Raw genomic sequence first — 14,482 nt, forward strand, 5'->3', positions numbered from 1 at the left:
GTTCAAAAAAAAGTCAGACCAATGAAAAATATTGCATTTTCATCGAAAAGGTTTTCACAACAGAGAAGACCTTGGAAGTTGTTAATATTTTATCTGATCTACGCCGCTTTGCAGAATCTAATTTTACGCAAATCTTGGACTAACTGTGACATTAGTTAGTAAATATGTATAATTAATAATACAAGAAATATTTATATCTAATATAATCTGTCTCAAGTTTTTGTAAAAGTTTATATATTCACGTTAATTGACACATGACAACATGAACTGTTATAATTACAATAAAAAAAGTCAGAAAATGACTAATCGGTATACAAAAGAAATTTCTTTAAATACATACAATAAACATTCAATCTATGTATAATAATTATCCTCATCCGTGTCATGATAATTTGGATCAGTGCACTCTTTACTTTTCTCATTTATTTCGTTGAGATCAAAATACAGGTGTGATACCTGATTGAAGATTCCACTTATATAAAATACAAGTATAATTTAATTCGTAAATCAAACTAACATAAATAGCAACTCTGAGACAAGCCTTACGTCTATTAAAATAATTAATTGGATTGACTTACTTCCATTAAAACAAATTAATGAAGCATCATTTATAATTATCTAAATGGCATATTCGCATGATTGCATAAACTGAAATTGTTGATATATTACTTTTTTGTTAATATATGTTATGACATATCCCAAACGATTCCATGCGTAAATTAAAAATATGAAGCCGCTTTTGTGGTTTAATATTCAAGATAAATTTTTGTAATTTGACTTTTAGCAACAAACGTTTTATATTTTCTCCTTCAAAGAAATAAGAATAGATATAATAATTGTAACTATGATATAATCAGATTTTTTCCACTATTAATATAAGTAAGAATATTTTCATATTTTATAAAAATATTCTTACCGTATCACAAATAGATTTGAAATAATTAGAAGAAAAAACGTAAAATACCTTCAATATATTCAAAAAATAAGCACCAAACAATCTACATGATATAATAAAAAATCAATAATTGGTAATGATATTGATATTGCATTAAAACTATAATTATGATGCTTGCAATCCGATGACCCAAAAACATTTTTGAAAAAGAAGTAGGTGTGATGTTTCTGCAAGAGTCTGACTTTATGAACTTATTTTTAAATAAAATTATTATAATTCATTGCATTAATAGCCTGAAGCCAATGTATTAAAATTATAACCCCAATTTACGTATATAACAAAAAGAAACCAAATAAATAATTGATATAAATTTTTAATATAGAGTAACATTAGCATAAATCAACAATAACAAACCTTAAAAACGACAACATGTTAAAAAAAATATCTAATAAATATTATCATTTATATAAATGGCAACAATAACATGGTGGTAACATTTGGTATTGATTAATTATAATTTTTAAATTTTTGCATATGAAGTACGAGTATTATATGAACTCTTATAACCTGAATTTGAATCTGATGACGGAACGTAGTCTGGGTTCTGCACGTAATTGCCGGTGTCTTCCTTTGGAGAACTTTGGGGAACTGAGGATTGCAGCTTTTCGTATTCATTCGAGGGTGACGCACCGGATGCATAACTATACTTTGCTTGAGAAGATGAAGGATAATAGTTGTAAAAGCTCTGAGTAGGATTAGGATATACTAAATTATTATACAAAGTTGGATGAGGCTGTGGCAGAACCACCATTCCAGAAGGTTGACTCAGAAAGTGGCTGCTAAATTGTAGTGGTTGGTAACTTGGAGCAAAACTAAAGTGTCCGTGGCTAAGAGGCCCAAATAATGTACTTTGACCGATGTGAGTAGCAGGATTTGGCGCGAAAAAGGAGTGAGGATACTGTATCATTGGTGCTGATGAAATCGAAGGCTGTTGTATAATGGCCAACTGCACGTTACCATTTGACTTTTGTGGTAGAAGTTGGTACTTTGATTGATAGCCAGGGTTAGGTACGAAGTTAATCGGAACAAATTGTGATTGAGTCGTTTGAGGCGACACCTGTGTGTGTTGGGCACTGGAGATAGATGACTCGGGAGAATTCGAAGATGAATAGTACTGGCTTGCAGTCTGACTAGGATAAAAAGAATTTGGTACTTGGCTTTGATAAGTTTGACTTGGATTTTGGCCGCTGGGATAGATGTTAAAATTATAATCAGTCTTTTGAGCCCCCGTTAGGATTGCGTTCAGTGCATTGGCTTTTCCCGCTCCCCGCTTTTTCTGTTCGACATCTTCAATCTCGCTGGCAAATGTGATTGCGGCGAAAGCGACAAAAATCTGTAACAAATGTCATCTTTAATAATTCGTCATAGTGAATTCAAAATAAGCGTAAAGAGCAATCAATCAGGTCTCTATAAGTGGAATTTTTACGAACATTGTAAAATCGAAATCTTATGAAATTGTTAACGTAGTGCTAATGAATTAACATGTTAGTAATAAATGAAGTACTTACAATGAGTCCCTTATTCACCATTGTGTTCATTTACATAGCTCGTATGAAATGAAAAGTGTTCTATTCACTGGTGCTCGGAAAAGTGTTAGTAATTATCAAGTTCACGTATTTATATGAGTGGCTATGGGCAACTTTCCTCTAGTTCCAGATGGAAGTACTAAGGGAAGTGACCGATAGGTCTTTGTCCTGTATCGTAACAGATCCAGTTTCTGTGAGAGCGATAGCTTCCTGCATCAGTGCGGAAACACATTGCTCGCATTTACTGCGCTGTTGCGATTATTTCCCATCAACCATTCTAAATTGCGTACGCCAATTTAAAATTCTCATAAAATAATCACATAGTAAGCTGTCAGTACATGATGTATTGACGGATTGTTTTTTAACTTATAATATGCCTAATTTTTTTCAGTTTAGAAAATATACATTTTGAAGTACATATTAATGAACTGAGGAATGTTTTATTATTATTTTAATCATTTTCATTACTGTACAATAATTTGGATTTGGAAAAAATATTAGTCTGACAAAAATAATATATTACTGATATTAAAGTATTTATCAGTTTCATAGATCGATCATTAAATTAAACTTTAATCAATTTCCTCTTACAGGCTTCTTCCTTCTTCCTCGCTGTTAATTTACAAGATTTAATTGAATTGATTTAATCGAATGTTGAGTTACTATAAATTTGTAACGTTAATTTCGTTCTTACCATAATTCTATTTTAATTTAATAAAATGAAAGTTAAAGTTACCTTACCAATTTTTACCAATAAAACCGATATCATAAATATACAAGTTAATTGAGATGAGTTATCTGTAAACCTCGTCACGTGTCTAAATGTTGTAAAGAAGTAAAAAGTTAAATTAGAATTAATTATAAACAAAAGATCCAATATTTCATAAAACTAGAGATATAATTATATAACTGTCAATTAAATAGTTTATTAAATTACGGAAAGACTAACTAAATAATTTATAAGATTTACCTTATTTTCAAAATACACATTTTAGTAATAGTAACTTTTTATTTATAAGTGAGATAATTCTTGTCAATAACGGAGATATTTTTTTCCATAAAACATTTTCATGTACTCAAATAATGCGTGTTCTTTTTTATACAAAAAATAATTTTACAACTATCGCTTTTATATGCCCACAGAAAACAAATCAAATGAGTTGATGATTTTATTTTTTTTAAGAATTTAACAAAGAAGTCTACGTTTTAAAATAATAATACTTACAAAAAATCTTACGACTATAAAGATATCAACGCGTACTAAGCTCGAATGGCTATCGAAAGCAGATTATTTTTATTTTGAGACATTTAGGATTCAACCAGGAAATGCTGCTAGCATTCTTACCACCATTCCACGCAATCAAGATTTATACAGTAACTAGTGCATATTTTTATATATTTAAACATTAAATGTTATTAATTCTTATGTTCATAAAAATATTTTTATTTAGGTACTTTTGTGTTGTTACTAATGTTACTGACTTATTAATATGAGTTTTAGACAACCTAATATTACCAAAGCATAATAGTTGAATCTGTATGACCTTGTGATGGTTTAACAGGATCAGTGATCAGATCAGTACTATGCATTAAATTATTTAAGCAATGTTTAATTCGTTATAATACTGACATCTACGTTAAGTATAAGAAATCACTACACAAATTGAAGGCAATTTGTATAGTGATTCCTCTCGTATCTATTTAGTTTTTAGTCACTACAATAGATGGCGCTATCTTTCATTCGATAATTGTTCGTATTATGCAGCTGTTTTATAAATAATCGAATATATATTTCCGTTATTTAAGTATTAAATAAAAACTTTTTATAACCTGATATTAAGATATTCGATATTACTTTTTTATATCACTTTAACACCTTTTAAAAGTAATCAATTAAAAGTAAATGTAGTGCAACGAACAAGACACTGGTTTTTATAGATTTTTGACGGAGAAATATCAATGTCAAGGACTTAACATTTTTATCTTTTCTTTTATGAAAGATGATATGTCATCCTTCCTCTACATATGTTCACGACCAATCTCATTGTATACTTATAAGACCGCTGCTACAAATAGAGATCTTGTGTATTCCTAGTGTATCCCTAATAACTTTCGTAAGCGACGGCATCTGCTGTATTTATAGGATATACATGGTCAGCCCCATGATTAATTTTTTCTTGGCATTATGCATTTATAATATTCCCAACATAGTCTCATTTTCTCTGCATATGTATTTGTACTTACTATTATATACGCCATTTGTCAAAGAATCTCGAAAAAAAGGTACACTTATATCATGAAATCATTCCAAATGTTAAGTAATTTTTTTTTGGAAATACTATTAGGCAATATTCACACCTCTACACTATAAATATATACAAAACTTCATAGCGATACGTCTTCTGTACTAAATACTTGTTTCAATTAAAAAAATCTTGAACCTTAAAAGAGACGCATGCTTAGTCTGTATCGCGCCTTAAGGATACGAACTCCTTTGTCGCTAATCGTTTTGCTTAAATATTTGAATCAAACTCTTAGACTAGCATTAAGACTAGTAACAAATTCAAACGGCGAGTTATTAAAAAGTATTTCGCCGGTCGCACTTTAGTCAAATTCGAAAATCATTACGTGTCCAATAAGTCAACTTTTAAAATCGTAGTAGAGAGGGGTCTCTTAATAATGTCAAACACTTTTTAGTCAATTTATATACTGGGAGGACTACTATGATTTGGGTTGTAATATTCGTACTAAAGTGTAGTAACTTCTGATTTAGCTCAATCTAGCACTACTAAATCACGTGGTGATTTGTGAATATGATTCATCTCGTGCTCGGTGTGGTCATGGTAAAATAAGTAAACCTAACGTTTTTGAAAATATTCCAGTAATTTAAATTATATACAGTAATCCTTATTGGAAAAGTTTAGTAGAATAGCCTGAAACCCTGTCCTATATTTAAAAAAAAAACATTCGCCCAGTATTGGAATGTTTATTGACTTTCACTTTACGAAAGGACTAATAAATTGATATTTTACAGCCAAACTAACCGGATGGTAGATAACAACCACTCATCACTTATTACATTGCTTAACAGCACTACGAAGCATTTTGTTCCGGTTTGAAGAGTGAGTAAGTCAAGAGTGCAAATACGGGCACAATATATTCAGACATTTTTGGTTCCAACGTTGGAGGTGCATAATTTTTTTGGGTGGTTGTGGCCACTCAGCAACACATGACCCATTTCACTAACCAATCATAAAATAAAATTTACTTGCAATTTAATAATGAACACATTAAAGAGCTATAATATGGACAGTAAGAGAAATAAAAGAGCGTATTTTTTTTTTTGAAATTTCTATCTTCAAAGATAGAAAACGTATGAATTAATGCAATATTAATGTTTTGTAACAATTTATATCATAGTTCCGGTTACTGCATTTCATTCAAATGTAATGTCTGTCATTACATGAAAAAAAAAATCAATAAAAACTAAATAAAGAAACAAGTTGCGTAATGGTTTCAGAGAATTCGGAAGTGAACGCATTTTACCAGTGGGATACATGCGCCGTCAACCGTGGAGACGTGAATCATGAATCACCTGTTTAGTTCGTACTGTACTGCGACGACTTTATGCCAGAAAAAAAACAAAATTTGTAACCAAAATTGTAGTCATTATATTCCACATCTTCGCGAACTTATCATAAACGATAGATGAGTTATACATCGTTGATAGTACGTGGCGCTTAGTTAATATGTACTATTTCGTACAGTACCAATGTCTACGGGTGGTGATGACCTACTTACCATCAGGTGGCCCATTTGCCAGTCCGCCTAATCATCTATACATATAAAAAAACTGGAGCGACTGTTTGTAATATTAAAATACCTGCTTTTTACTGAGTACATGTCTATGTATACACGGTACATGTTTCAAAATAACATTTTTTACAATTTTTGTCTGTCAGTCTGTTTTTACGACTAATCTCTGGAACGATTGGGCAAATTTTGACAGGACTTTCACTGGTAGATAGCTGATGTAATAATGAGTAACCTAGGCTACGTTTATTTATGAATTACTAATAAAATTTCAGTCAAATTCAAACGCGCACGAAGTCGCGGATAAAGTTAGTGTTAAATAAAAACTATAACGGGTTCACGGAACAATTCCGTTATAGTTAAATGATATACTCGTACAATATTCTTAGAGGGACATGTAAGTATCATGTATTTTTTGGAACAATATAATTGAATACTAATTTTGTCAAGCGACAAATTACATTTGTTGTTTGTGGATTCAGGCCAAAATCAAATTTCATTGTAATGGTATGATACTAATATGGTTTAGGCTGAGGACAGACAAACTCTTTTAGGATGTTCACAGTATATTACACATACCTTATTATGTAATGTAATTGAATAGAAAAGGAAAGATATGCGATAACTTTACTTTTGTTCAATTTATTTAATACGCAAAATGAATCCTAATCGAATTAAATAATATTTTATACACACTAGGCGTTTAAATAAATTTTCCCATTTCTATTTTCAATTACGCCATTATTGTTATGGATGCTGATAGAACTATGGAGAATATTTGTAGAAAATAAAAAAATATATAATACAATCAATGTCGTGACAATGGATCTATTGGTATTATTTTGCAGAGGTAAACTCGAATATTATTTTGTACAACAACAATAACTTCTTCTTGGTAGAAGAGCTTTTTGCAAGCCCATCTCGGAAGTTATTACAAACACATTATATAATATTCAGCAATCATAATTATTGTGTTCCAACTAAATGGATAAGTGACCCAGTTCAACTAAAAAAAAAACAAGAAATATAATTTAGATAGATCGGTAATAAATTGATATGCCAACGCATAGGATAGTAAGGGAATAATTAATACAGGTAGTGTTTACCAGCAGGTGACCTATATGCCAAGCCATCTACATGGCATAAAAAATTAGTTAAGATCATCTTAATTCTGCTTGATAAATTATACGATAGGACTATTTAATTTCGTTGAATTGTATAATAATTTTACTAAACAAAAAATAAAAGTGTATATAAATAACTCCAAAAGACTAATGTGTTGATAGGTTTAATCGAATGGTATAGAATAGCAGTTAGTTTTAGTAAGGTCGGTTACAATTTCCCTCACTTTCTTATGAGTGAAACTAGCGATGCATATCAGATGTTGATTACTTAAGCTTCGATATCACGTGTCCTGTATTCTTACGTTTAGTTTGTTTTATAAATCTAAAAGTATAATAAAACAATCACATATATTCAACAACGATTTATTTAAAAAAATAACAATCCTTAGTCAACTTGTAAACAATAAATAAACAATCCTAACACTAACTTTTTCACAGATATTCATATTCACGGTATAAAGGTAACAAGATAACGTCTGATAATGGTCATTGAACTCTACTTAATCATTTTCCATCCAGATCAAAACTTGTTTCAAAGATGCGGATGTTATATAAACACATAGCATAATTATAACGGTATTTGTAAATGGAAAGGTTCCTTACAGTATTCAATATGTATTCGGACGGCATGATTCAAAGTAAACGTTTAAATATTGTTAATTAATTGTACAACAAATAGTGTCCGAAACAAACTGTAACACTTTGATCGAATTTAAATTATATCATCACAATCACGCTTCACCCTGGTATCAATTCACACACGAGGCAATTATTTACAGCATTATTTTTATAATGTACTCAAAGAACCTATAAATACATTATAATTAGTTATGTCTGGGCTTTAGCTCCTCGCTGTATTTGATTGTATTGTATGAAGATTCGCTATAGGAACCTTGGATATCCTTGGGAGGTGCGTAACGGGAACTGCTGTGACCGCCGAAGCTGTACTTAGGGCCGGAAGAAAAAGAGCTATGACCAGACACAGGGCCTCTGTATGATGAACTTCCTGAACCGAAACTGGGGGAAGATTGCTTGTGGGATGTAACATAGTAAGCAGGGCTAGGGGCAGATGCTGAATGTACGTTGCTTGATGAGTAAGATCCTGAAGGAGTTCCGTATGTGGTTCCAGGGGGAGATGCTATTTGACCACTGGCAGAAAAGGCCGATGCGATTGACTCTAAAGAACCGTATCCTTCGGATTTCGGGGGCAAATATGAGGGAGAAGCCTGTTTAGCTGAACCACCACTGTACGCAGCTAATGATCCAAAGTTAAGACCGTGTCCACCTGATCCGAGTGAGCTAAGACCGTGACCACCGGCAGAAGTTTGATAATTAGCAAAGGATGGAGCTCCATGTGACTGCGTGAGACCTGAGTCGCTTTGAACGGAAGCACCCAAGAATGTGGATGGCTTAAAGCTCGATTTACCAGGTGCAGCATAACTATTGAAACTCTTTAAAGATCCTCCCAATGATTGTCCAGAACCTCCGAAAGAGTAACCAGGGAAGGCATGTCCTGAATCACCTAAAGACAATGAAGCACCTTCAAATGAATGTCCAGATGCTGGTGCCCCGTAACTGTAAGCGGCTTGATTGGCGGATGATTCAGGAGCGAATAAAACTGGACCAGTAGAACCGAATGTACCAAGACCTTTGGTACCGAGCGCATAGGCGGGAACGCCTCCTTGACCTTGTTCACCTAAGCTATATTGCTGGAATTTCGGGCTACCGTAACTCAGCTGAGATAATGCAATATCTTGACCAGCGTGACCGCCTTGACCAGCGAATTGATATAATTGACCTTGACCGTCTGATGATGGAAGGGCGATTGCTCCAGAGTTAATTCCGTGGGATAATTGACTCATCAGCTGAGACAGATCACTGCTTGATACCAGACCTCCGTGACCGGGTTGTAAAGTGATAGGTGCAAGTTGAATAGTCGCATGACCGCTGCCTGGCAGACCGTCTTGTTGCAATTGATATGTTGCTCCTGATCCTTGATCACCGAAACTGTAGCTCGGTTTGGCTCCACCCACGCTGTATCCGGCTCCGATGCTAACAGCGCTGGCGTCCAGGTGGTTTAAGCCGGGTGAATTGTAATGATGAGAAGGGCTGCCGTGTTGTTGTAAATAGCTGCCAGAAGCTTCTCTTTTATCTTTTGGGTCTTCTATCTTTGCCTTTATAGCCCATGTTGATGATATGGTTAGTAGAGTTACGAATGCTACCTGCAAATATAAAAATATTTCGTAAATAAAAATATAGTTGATATTTTCAAATTTTAATACAATCTAAAGATACAGGAAAGCCTACTAATTTTCAATAAAATTCAATTTTACTTTCATTAATGCAAATATGGTACGTATCAAAAAACTTGTTTTCAACCATATACAAAACAACAGCCCGCATGGCGGTGTTCAAGATTATAACTGCCATTATAAATTTATTTTCACTTTTACCGCTTTTACTTCGTATAAAAAATAACCTAAGCTTATACAGGGTCAATTTGCATGCAATTAGTCATCATCAACATAGTGTGAGTTGTGAGCATAGAAAGCATCGGTTAGGTACGCTTAATATTGATTTTGAAATTAACCGTGTAAAACAAAATAATACTACTATTTTATTCGGAAAAGATTATGTCATAATTCATAAGACATTCGAATTTTAATTAATCTTGTTGAGCGTGTTGGATGTGTTTTAAATGTTATTAATAAGGAGCATTTGCTCTATTTAACAAAACGTAATGTAATAACACTAGAAACTCGAGTAGTGAGACTTATGTTGAACATAACAACTTTTTACCTATAGAAATAACAAGCATTATAAAACAACTATTTTTCTATCAAAATTGTATACAATTATTGAAATGTTATAATTGTAGAATAAAATGATTATTTAATGTGACATATTCATTGACAGCTTTTTATACATCCTCGTATTAGAACCTACGAATGCACTTGACTCTATAAATTTTTATTATCACAAAACACGCACTCACCGTGAATTTCATTTTGTATGCTTATAAGAAAGTTAGGCAAGTTGACGAAACTAAATCACTATTATCGAGCACAACACTAAAACGTTAATAAAACTGATCGGACGGCCGACTGCTACAGCCGCCGAATTTGTAATGTGATGTCGCAGTGTTTTCACCGAATTTATAAGACAGCGACTGGTGGCCAGCACCCGCTTGTGCGCAGGCGCTTCGGGAGGGTAAAAGTGTATCGGAGGACCCTTTCACTGAACCGGCTGAAAGAATGGGAGCGAGCCATCGGGCTTCCGAGCCCAGCAATGAGGTAATACTTGAGACCGGAAGCATTGCGTCACATGATCACGGTTAGATGCATTTATTGAGCGTCTTTCGAACACTGAGACGCGCGGGCGTCAAATATCAAGATCGACGAACTACTCGTAACACTTATGGAACATAAACAAGTTTACAGTTAATTAAGACTTTAATATAATAAACTAAATATAGAGCCGAGTTGTTGTTTTCAAATACAGAATACGGTACTACTGTATATAAGTAATTTCAGAAATTTCTTTGAAATGTGTTTTAAATATATTTTTTTATTTAATACGTATTATATATGCATGATTATATTCATATTTTTTGAAATATTTTGATACCAACAAAAAAATTGATAATTTTTAATAAACATCGAGCATACAACACTAATCGAAACTATTATCTCCGTGCTTTTCTCACCAAATATGTCGTCGTGGATAAATTCAAATCAATCTGCAGATTCTCTTAGTGATGTGAACAGAATTTGTAATATTCTTATGCACTTTCATTCTCGTGACTGTTGACATCACGAGGCGTGAACAGCAAAGTAATTTTTCTTTTCAAAGAACTCGCCTACGGATGTTTTGTATAACAAAATTATGTGCCTTAAACGACAATAATAATATATGAAATAAATAAGTAAACGATTACAGGTGGTATATAATATACACATATGAAAGACTCAAAAGCGACTGAATAGGTATCATGTATTATATTTAAAAAAGGGTTTTAAATCGTTAATTTTCCTACTATAGAGCTACAAAACAATATAATTCAGCAATTACATTTTAAGTCTTATTTATTCCCGCAAACAAGCTGTCAGTCATTTTGGTGACGTCACATTAATGAAGACAACAGTTGTGTATGTACGACTGTTGCCCACAATCAACGTTAACAGGTATAAACAAACTATAATTAGTCGGTATGTATATAGAAAAACCATATAATATATGTTCTAATAAAAGTTTAATAGTTTTTCTTTTAAATATGTATAAGGCCTTCTAATTATACGTAACGCTTCCATAACTAAACAGATCCTCTATTATCCTTAGACATCTATAACACATATTTTCACTTAAACGTATTTAATATCTTTCTTACAACATAGATATGGGATTAAAATTACATACACTATAATAAACTAATGTAGGAAATCATATAAGCTAGGAATAGAAACGTATCGGTTACATTAATATTATAAAACGGAAATAGGATAACAAATTACTCGTTGTATAATTTAATTAGTTACAATTTAATTTGTTACTAGCTATAATGTAATGTAATCAGTTACGAAAACTTCGATAACATTACAATGAACTCGCTCAAGATATTATACAATAAATTAACACCTGAGTAGCCCTCTCGAAATGAATTAAATTTATTGTTAGTGTATAACACATAATAGCTTTTATATTATATCTTTACACTAACGTAACTAAACGAACGAAAGTAATAATACTGCTCACTGTTTTTTTACCGCGACGCTATCTATCGGTTCCTTTTTATATTCATTTATTTACTTATATATAAAATATTTAGCTTAGATGCCCATCTACACAATACATGGTTGGAACACTATAACCTTAACAAATAATATGGCTTCAAAACTATAACAATGAGGCATTTCTACGTTGCTAGTCACAAAAACAAGTAAATTAATGTATTAATAAAGACATATCATATACAAGCTAATTTTGGCTGTCATATACGTAGACACTAACGCCAAAATAATTGAATTGTTACAAAGTTTAATGTTAACCTACATATACACAAATTAGTATTTTACGTTCCAATACAACCATTGTTCAATAAACTACTTTTATTTATAAAGACAATGCATATTACATAATACTATTGTCTTCAATTGATCAAATTCCAAATTCGTACCATTTCATTGTTATAGAATCTATATCAATACATTATATAAACAAAACAAAAGGCATTGACACAATGCAACTATATACACATGGATTGTTTTAGGTGATTATTAATCTCTTTACTAATTAAGTTTAAGAGGAATGAGATTTTATACAAACAATGTATTCATAATATAAAGCACATAAAAAATTCCTTTCTCGAAATGTTACTTAGAGGTGTCAATAAAAAAACATTTCTGAGAACTTTAGTTGAATGAACTCTTAAGTATTAAGAGTTACGCTTACAATCTTAATATACTCTACATATGTATATACATATATATCTAAAAATTGCATGACTGCGACTATTCTCGTAAACTATATAATATTTTAATATAAATTATATGTTACATTCAATTGAAAGATAATATTTAATATGACTAAATCATACTTCGTATCTTAAAAGTGATTTCAACGACAATTACACTTTATTTCTTATTTGGTTCACGTTTTATCAAGCTCAGCGGCTCGATGGCTTAAAGTACATTATATAAAATTTTAATAAAACCATGAAAAGTGATTGCTGTGTCTTATAATTTCCTTTTTTACTGGCAATTTTTTCCGCTATTACAAACAGTTAAAAAAACCTTTGTGCTGTTTTTTATATGACAGTTCCGTTCTGAGGAATTATTTTAATTTGTTCTTTCTTGTCCATTACAATGTTCTAATGACAGGAAATATCATGAGATATACGTAATACAGGACGAACCCTTGACTGATTCTGGTGACAGTTGTCTGAGTCAGAGTCTAGAATGGCAACTGTCACCAGAATCACCTAGTCAGCTACGTTATAGTATAATAATCGTGGTCTTCGATACAGTTTTTTCCGGCCTAATATAACCAAGAGAGTTCAGGGTCAAAACCAACGACTTTCGTGCCCTTACGTGCAAGTCAGGAGTTTAAATAGTATCATTATATTATATTCGAAACGGTTCTTCTGATAAGAATTTTTACCCAAGACCTCAAGGTCAGAAGCACTATACGCTAGCGACCTTTGCGGCATTGGCGATTTACATGCCCGTAAGAGAATCATTCAAGTTTGATATAAAAAAGTCTAGGCTTATCCATCTAAAATTTACATATATATGATAGTTATTTACAATAGATAATAAATATTGTCTATAATTTTCTTTCGACGTTCATGTTCATTGTTTATTCAATAATATCTTAAAGTGCCTCTATACGATGTTGCTGTTAACAAAGACAAAATCTATAATTTTGTTTACTATTTTAATTATAATATTTTATAATATTAAATTATAGACCACAACCAAGATCAATATAAAAATCATGACCTAGTAACTACATAAAGAATAAGAAATTGTGGCTCGCCTGTACCGTAGATGAATTTGAAAAACTTTGTGTCCAAATCAGATTATAAAATATTTAAATAAATGAATATTTCATGAAATAATTTATTTAATAAATGTAATATTCAAATAAGTAATGTAAAACACATTACACTTGCGCTCTACATTTGTTTCAATCGGCGCCAATCTTGTTATTTGCCTAGAGCACCGAGTGCCTTGATCGAGTAGGCAGTAAATACAATATGATAAAGATTATTAGCGGTCCATTAAATATAATAAACTACTTTATAACGGAAATTATCACATCATTAAAGTTTAATTTTTACCATGGATTTAACGTTTTATTGACAACTTCAGAGTATTAATCTAAATATAGTTATGTAATTCATATTCCAAAAATTGAGCTTCTCAAACATTTTAATTAGGACCGGATCCAAAAATGCCAATGAGAAAGTTCCAAAATTAAGTAGAAACATTTAATTAAAAATTATATCATCTTCTATTGTCTAAAATATATTCTTAACGTTTTTGTTATGACGCCATTTAACTTAG

The 14,482-nt window shown here is 31.7% G+C and overlaps 2 protein-coding genes across 2 annotated transcripts; both read right to left on the reverse strand.

The window, feature by feature from the left end:
• Positions 1-1,254: 1,254 nt before the first annotated feature.
• Positions 1,255-2,601, reverse strand: LOC124535496. Its single transcript, XM_047111700.1, has 2 exons — positions 2,464-2,601; positions 1,255-2,288 (listed from the first exon to the last, which is right to left on the reverse strand). Exons 1-2 carry the CDS (start codon positions 2,491-2,493, stop codon positions 1,416-1,418), a joined length of 903 nt encoding a protein of 300 aa, XP_046967656.1. The 5' UTR covers positions 2,494-2,601; the 3' UTR covers positions 1,255-1,415.
• Positions 2,602-7,765: 5,164 nt separating this feature from the next.
• LOC124535849 (prisilkin-39-like) lies at positions 7,766-10,569 on the reverse strand. The gene is made up of 2 exons (XM_047112238.1): positions 10,414-10,569; positions 7,766-9,640 (listed from the first exon to the last, which is right to left on the reverse strand). The coding sequence occupies exons 1-2, from the start codon at positions 10,423-10,425 to the stop codon at positions 8,243-8,245; spliced, it is 1,410 nt and encodes a 469-aa protein (XP_046968194.1). The 5' UTR covers positions 10,426-10,569; the 3' UTR covers positions 7,766-8,242.
• Positions 10,570-14,482: the final 3,913 nt, after the last annotated feature.

The sequence above is a fragment of the Vanessa cardui genome, chromosome 15 (genome assembly GCF_905220365.1).
Source record: "Vanessa cardui chromosome 15, ilVanCard2.1, whole genome shotgun sequence".
NCBI lineage: Eukaryota > Metazoa > Arthropoda > Insecta > Lepidoptera > Nymphalidae > Vanessa > Vanessa cardui.

Excerpts from the sequence above, each read along its gene's own strand:
- LOC124535496 (XM_047111700.1), bottom strand. The coding sequence starts at position 2,493 with ATGAACACAATGGTGAATAAGGGACTCATT. Across the intron at positions 2,289-2,463 it reads TGGTGAATAAGGGACTCATT|ATTTTTGTCGCTTTCGCCGC; the intron begins GTAAGTACTTCA and ends CATTTGTTACAG.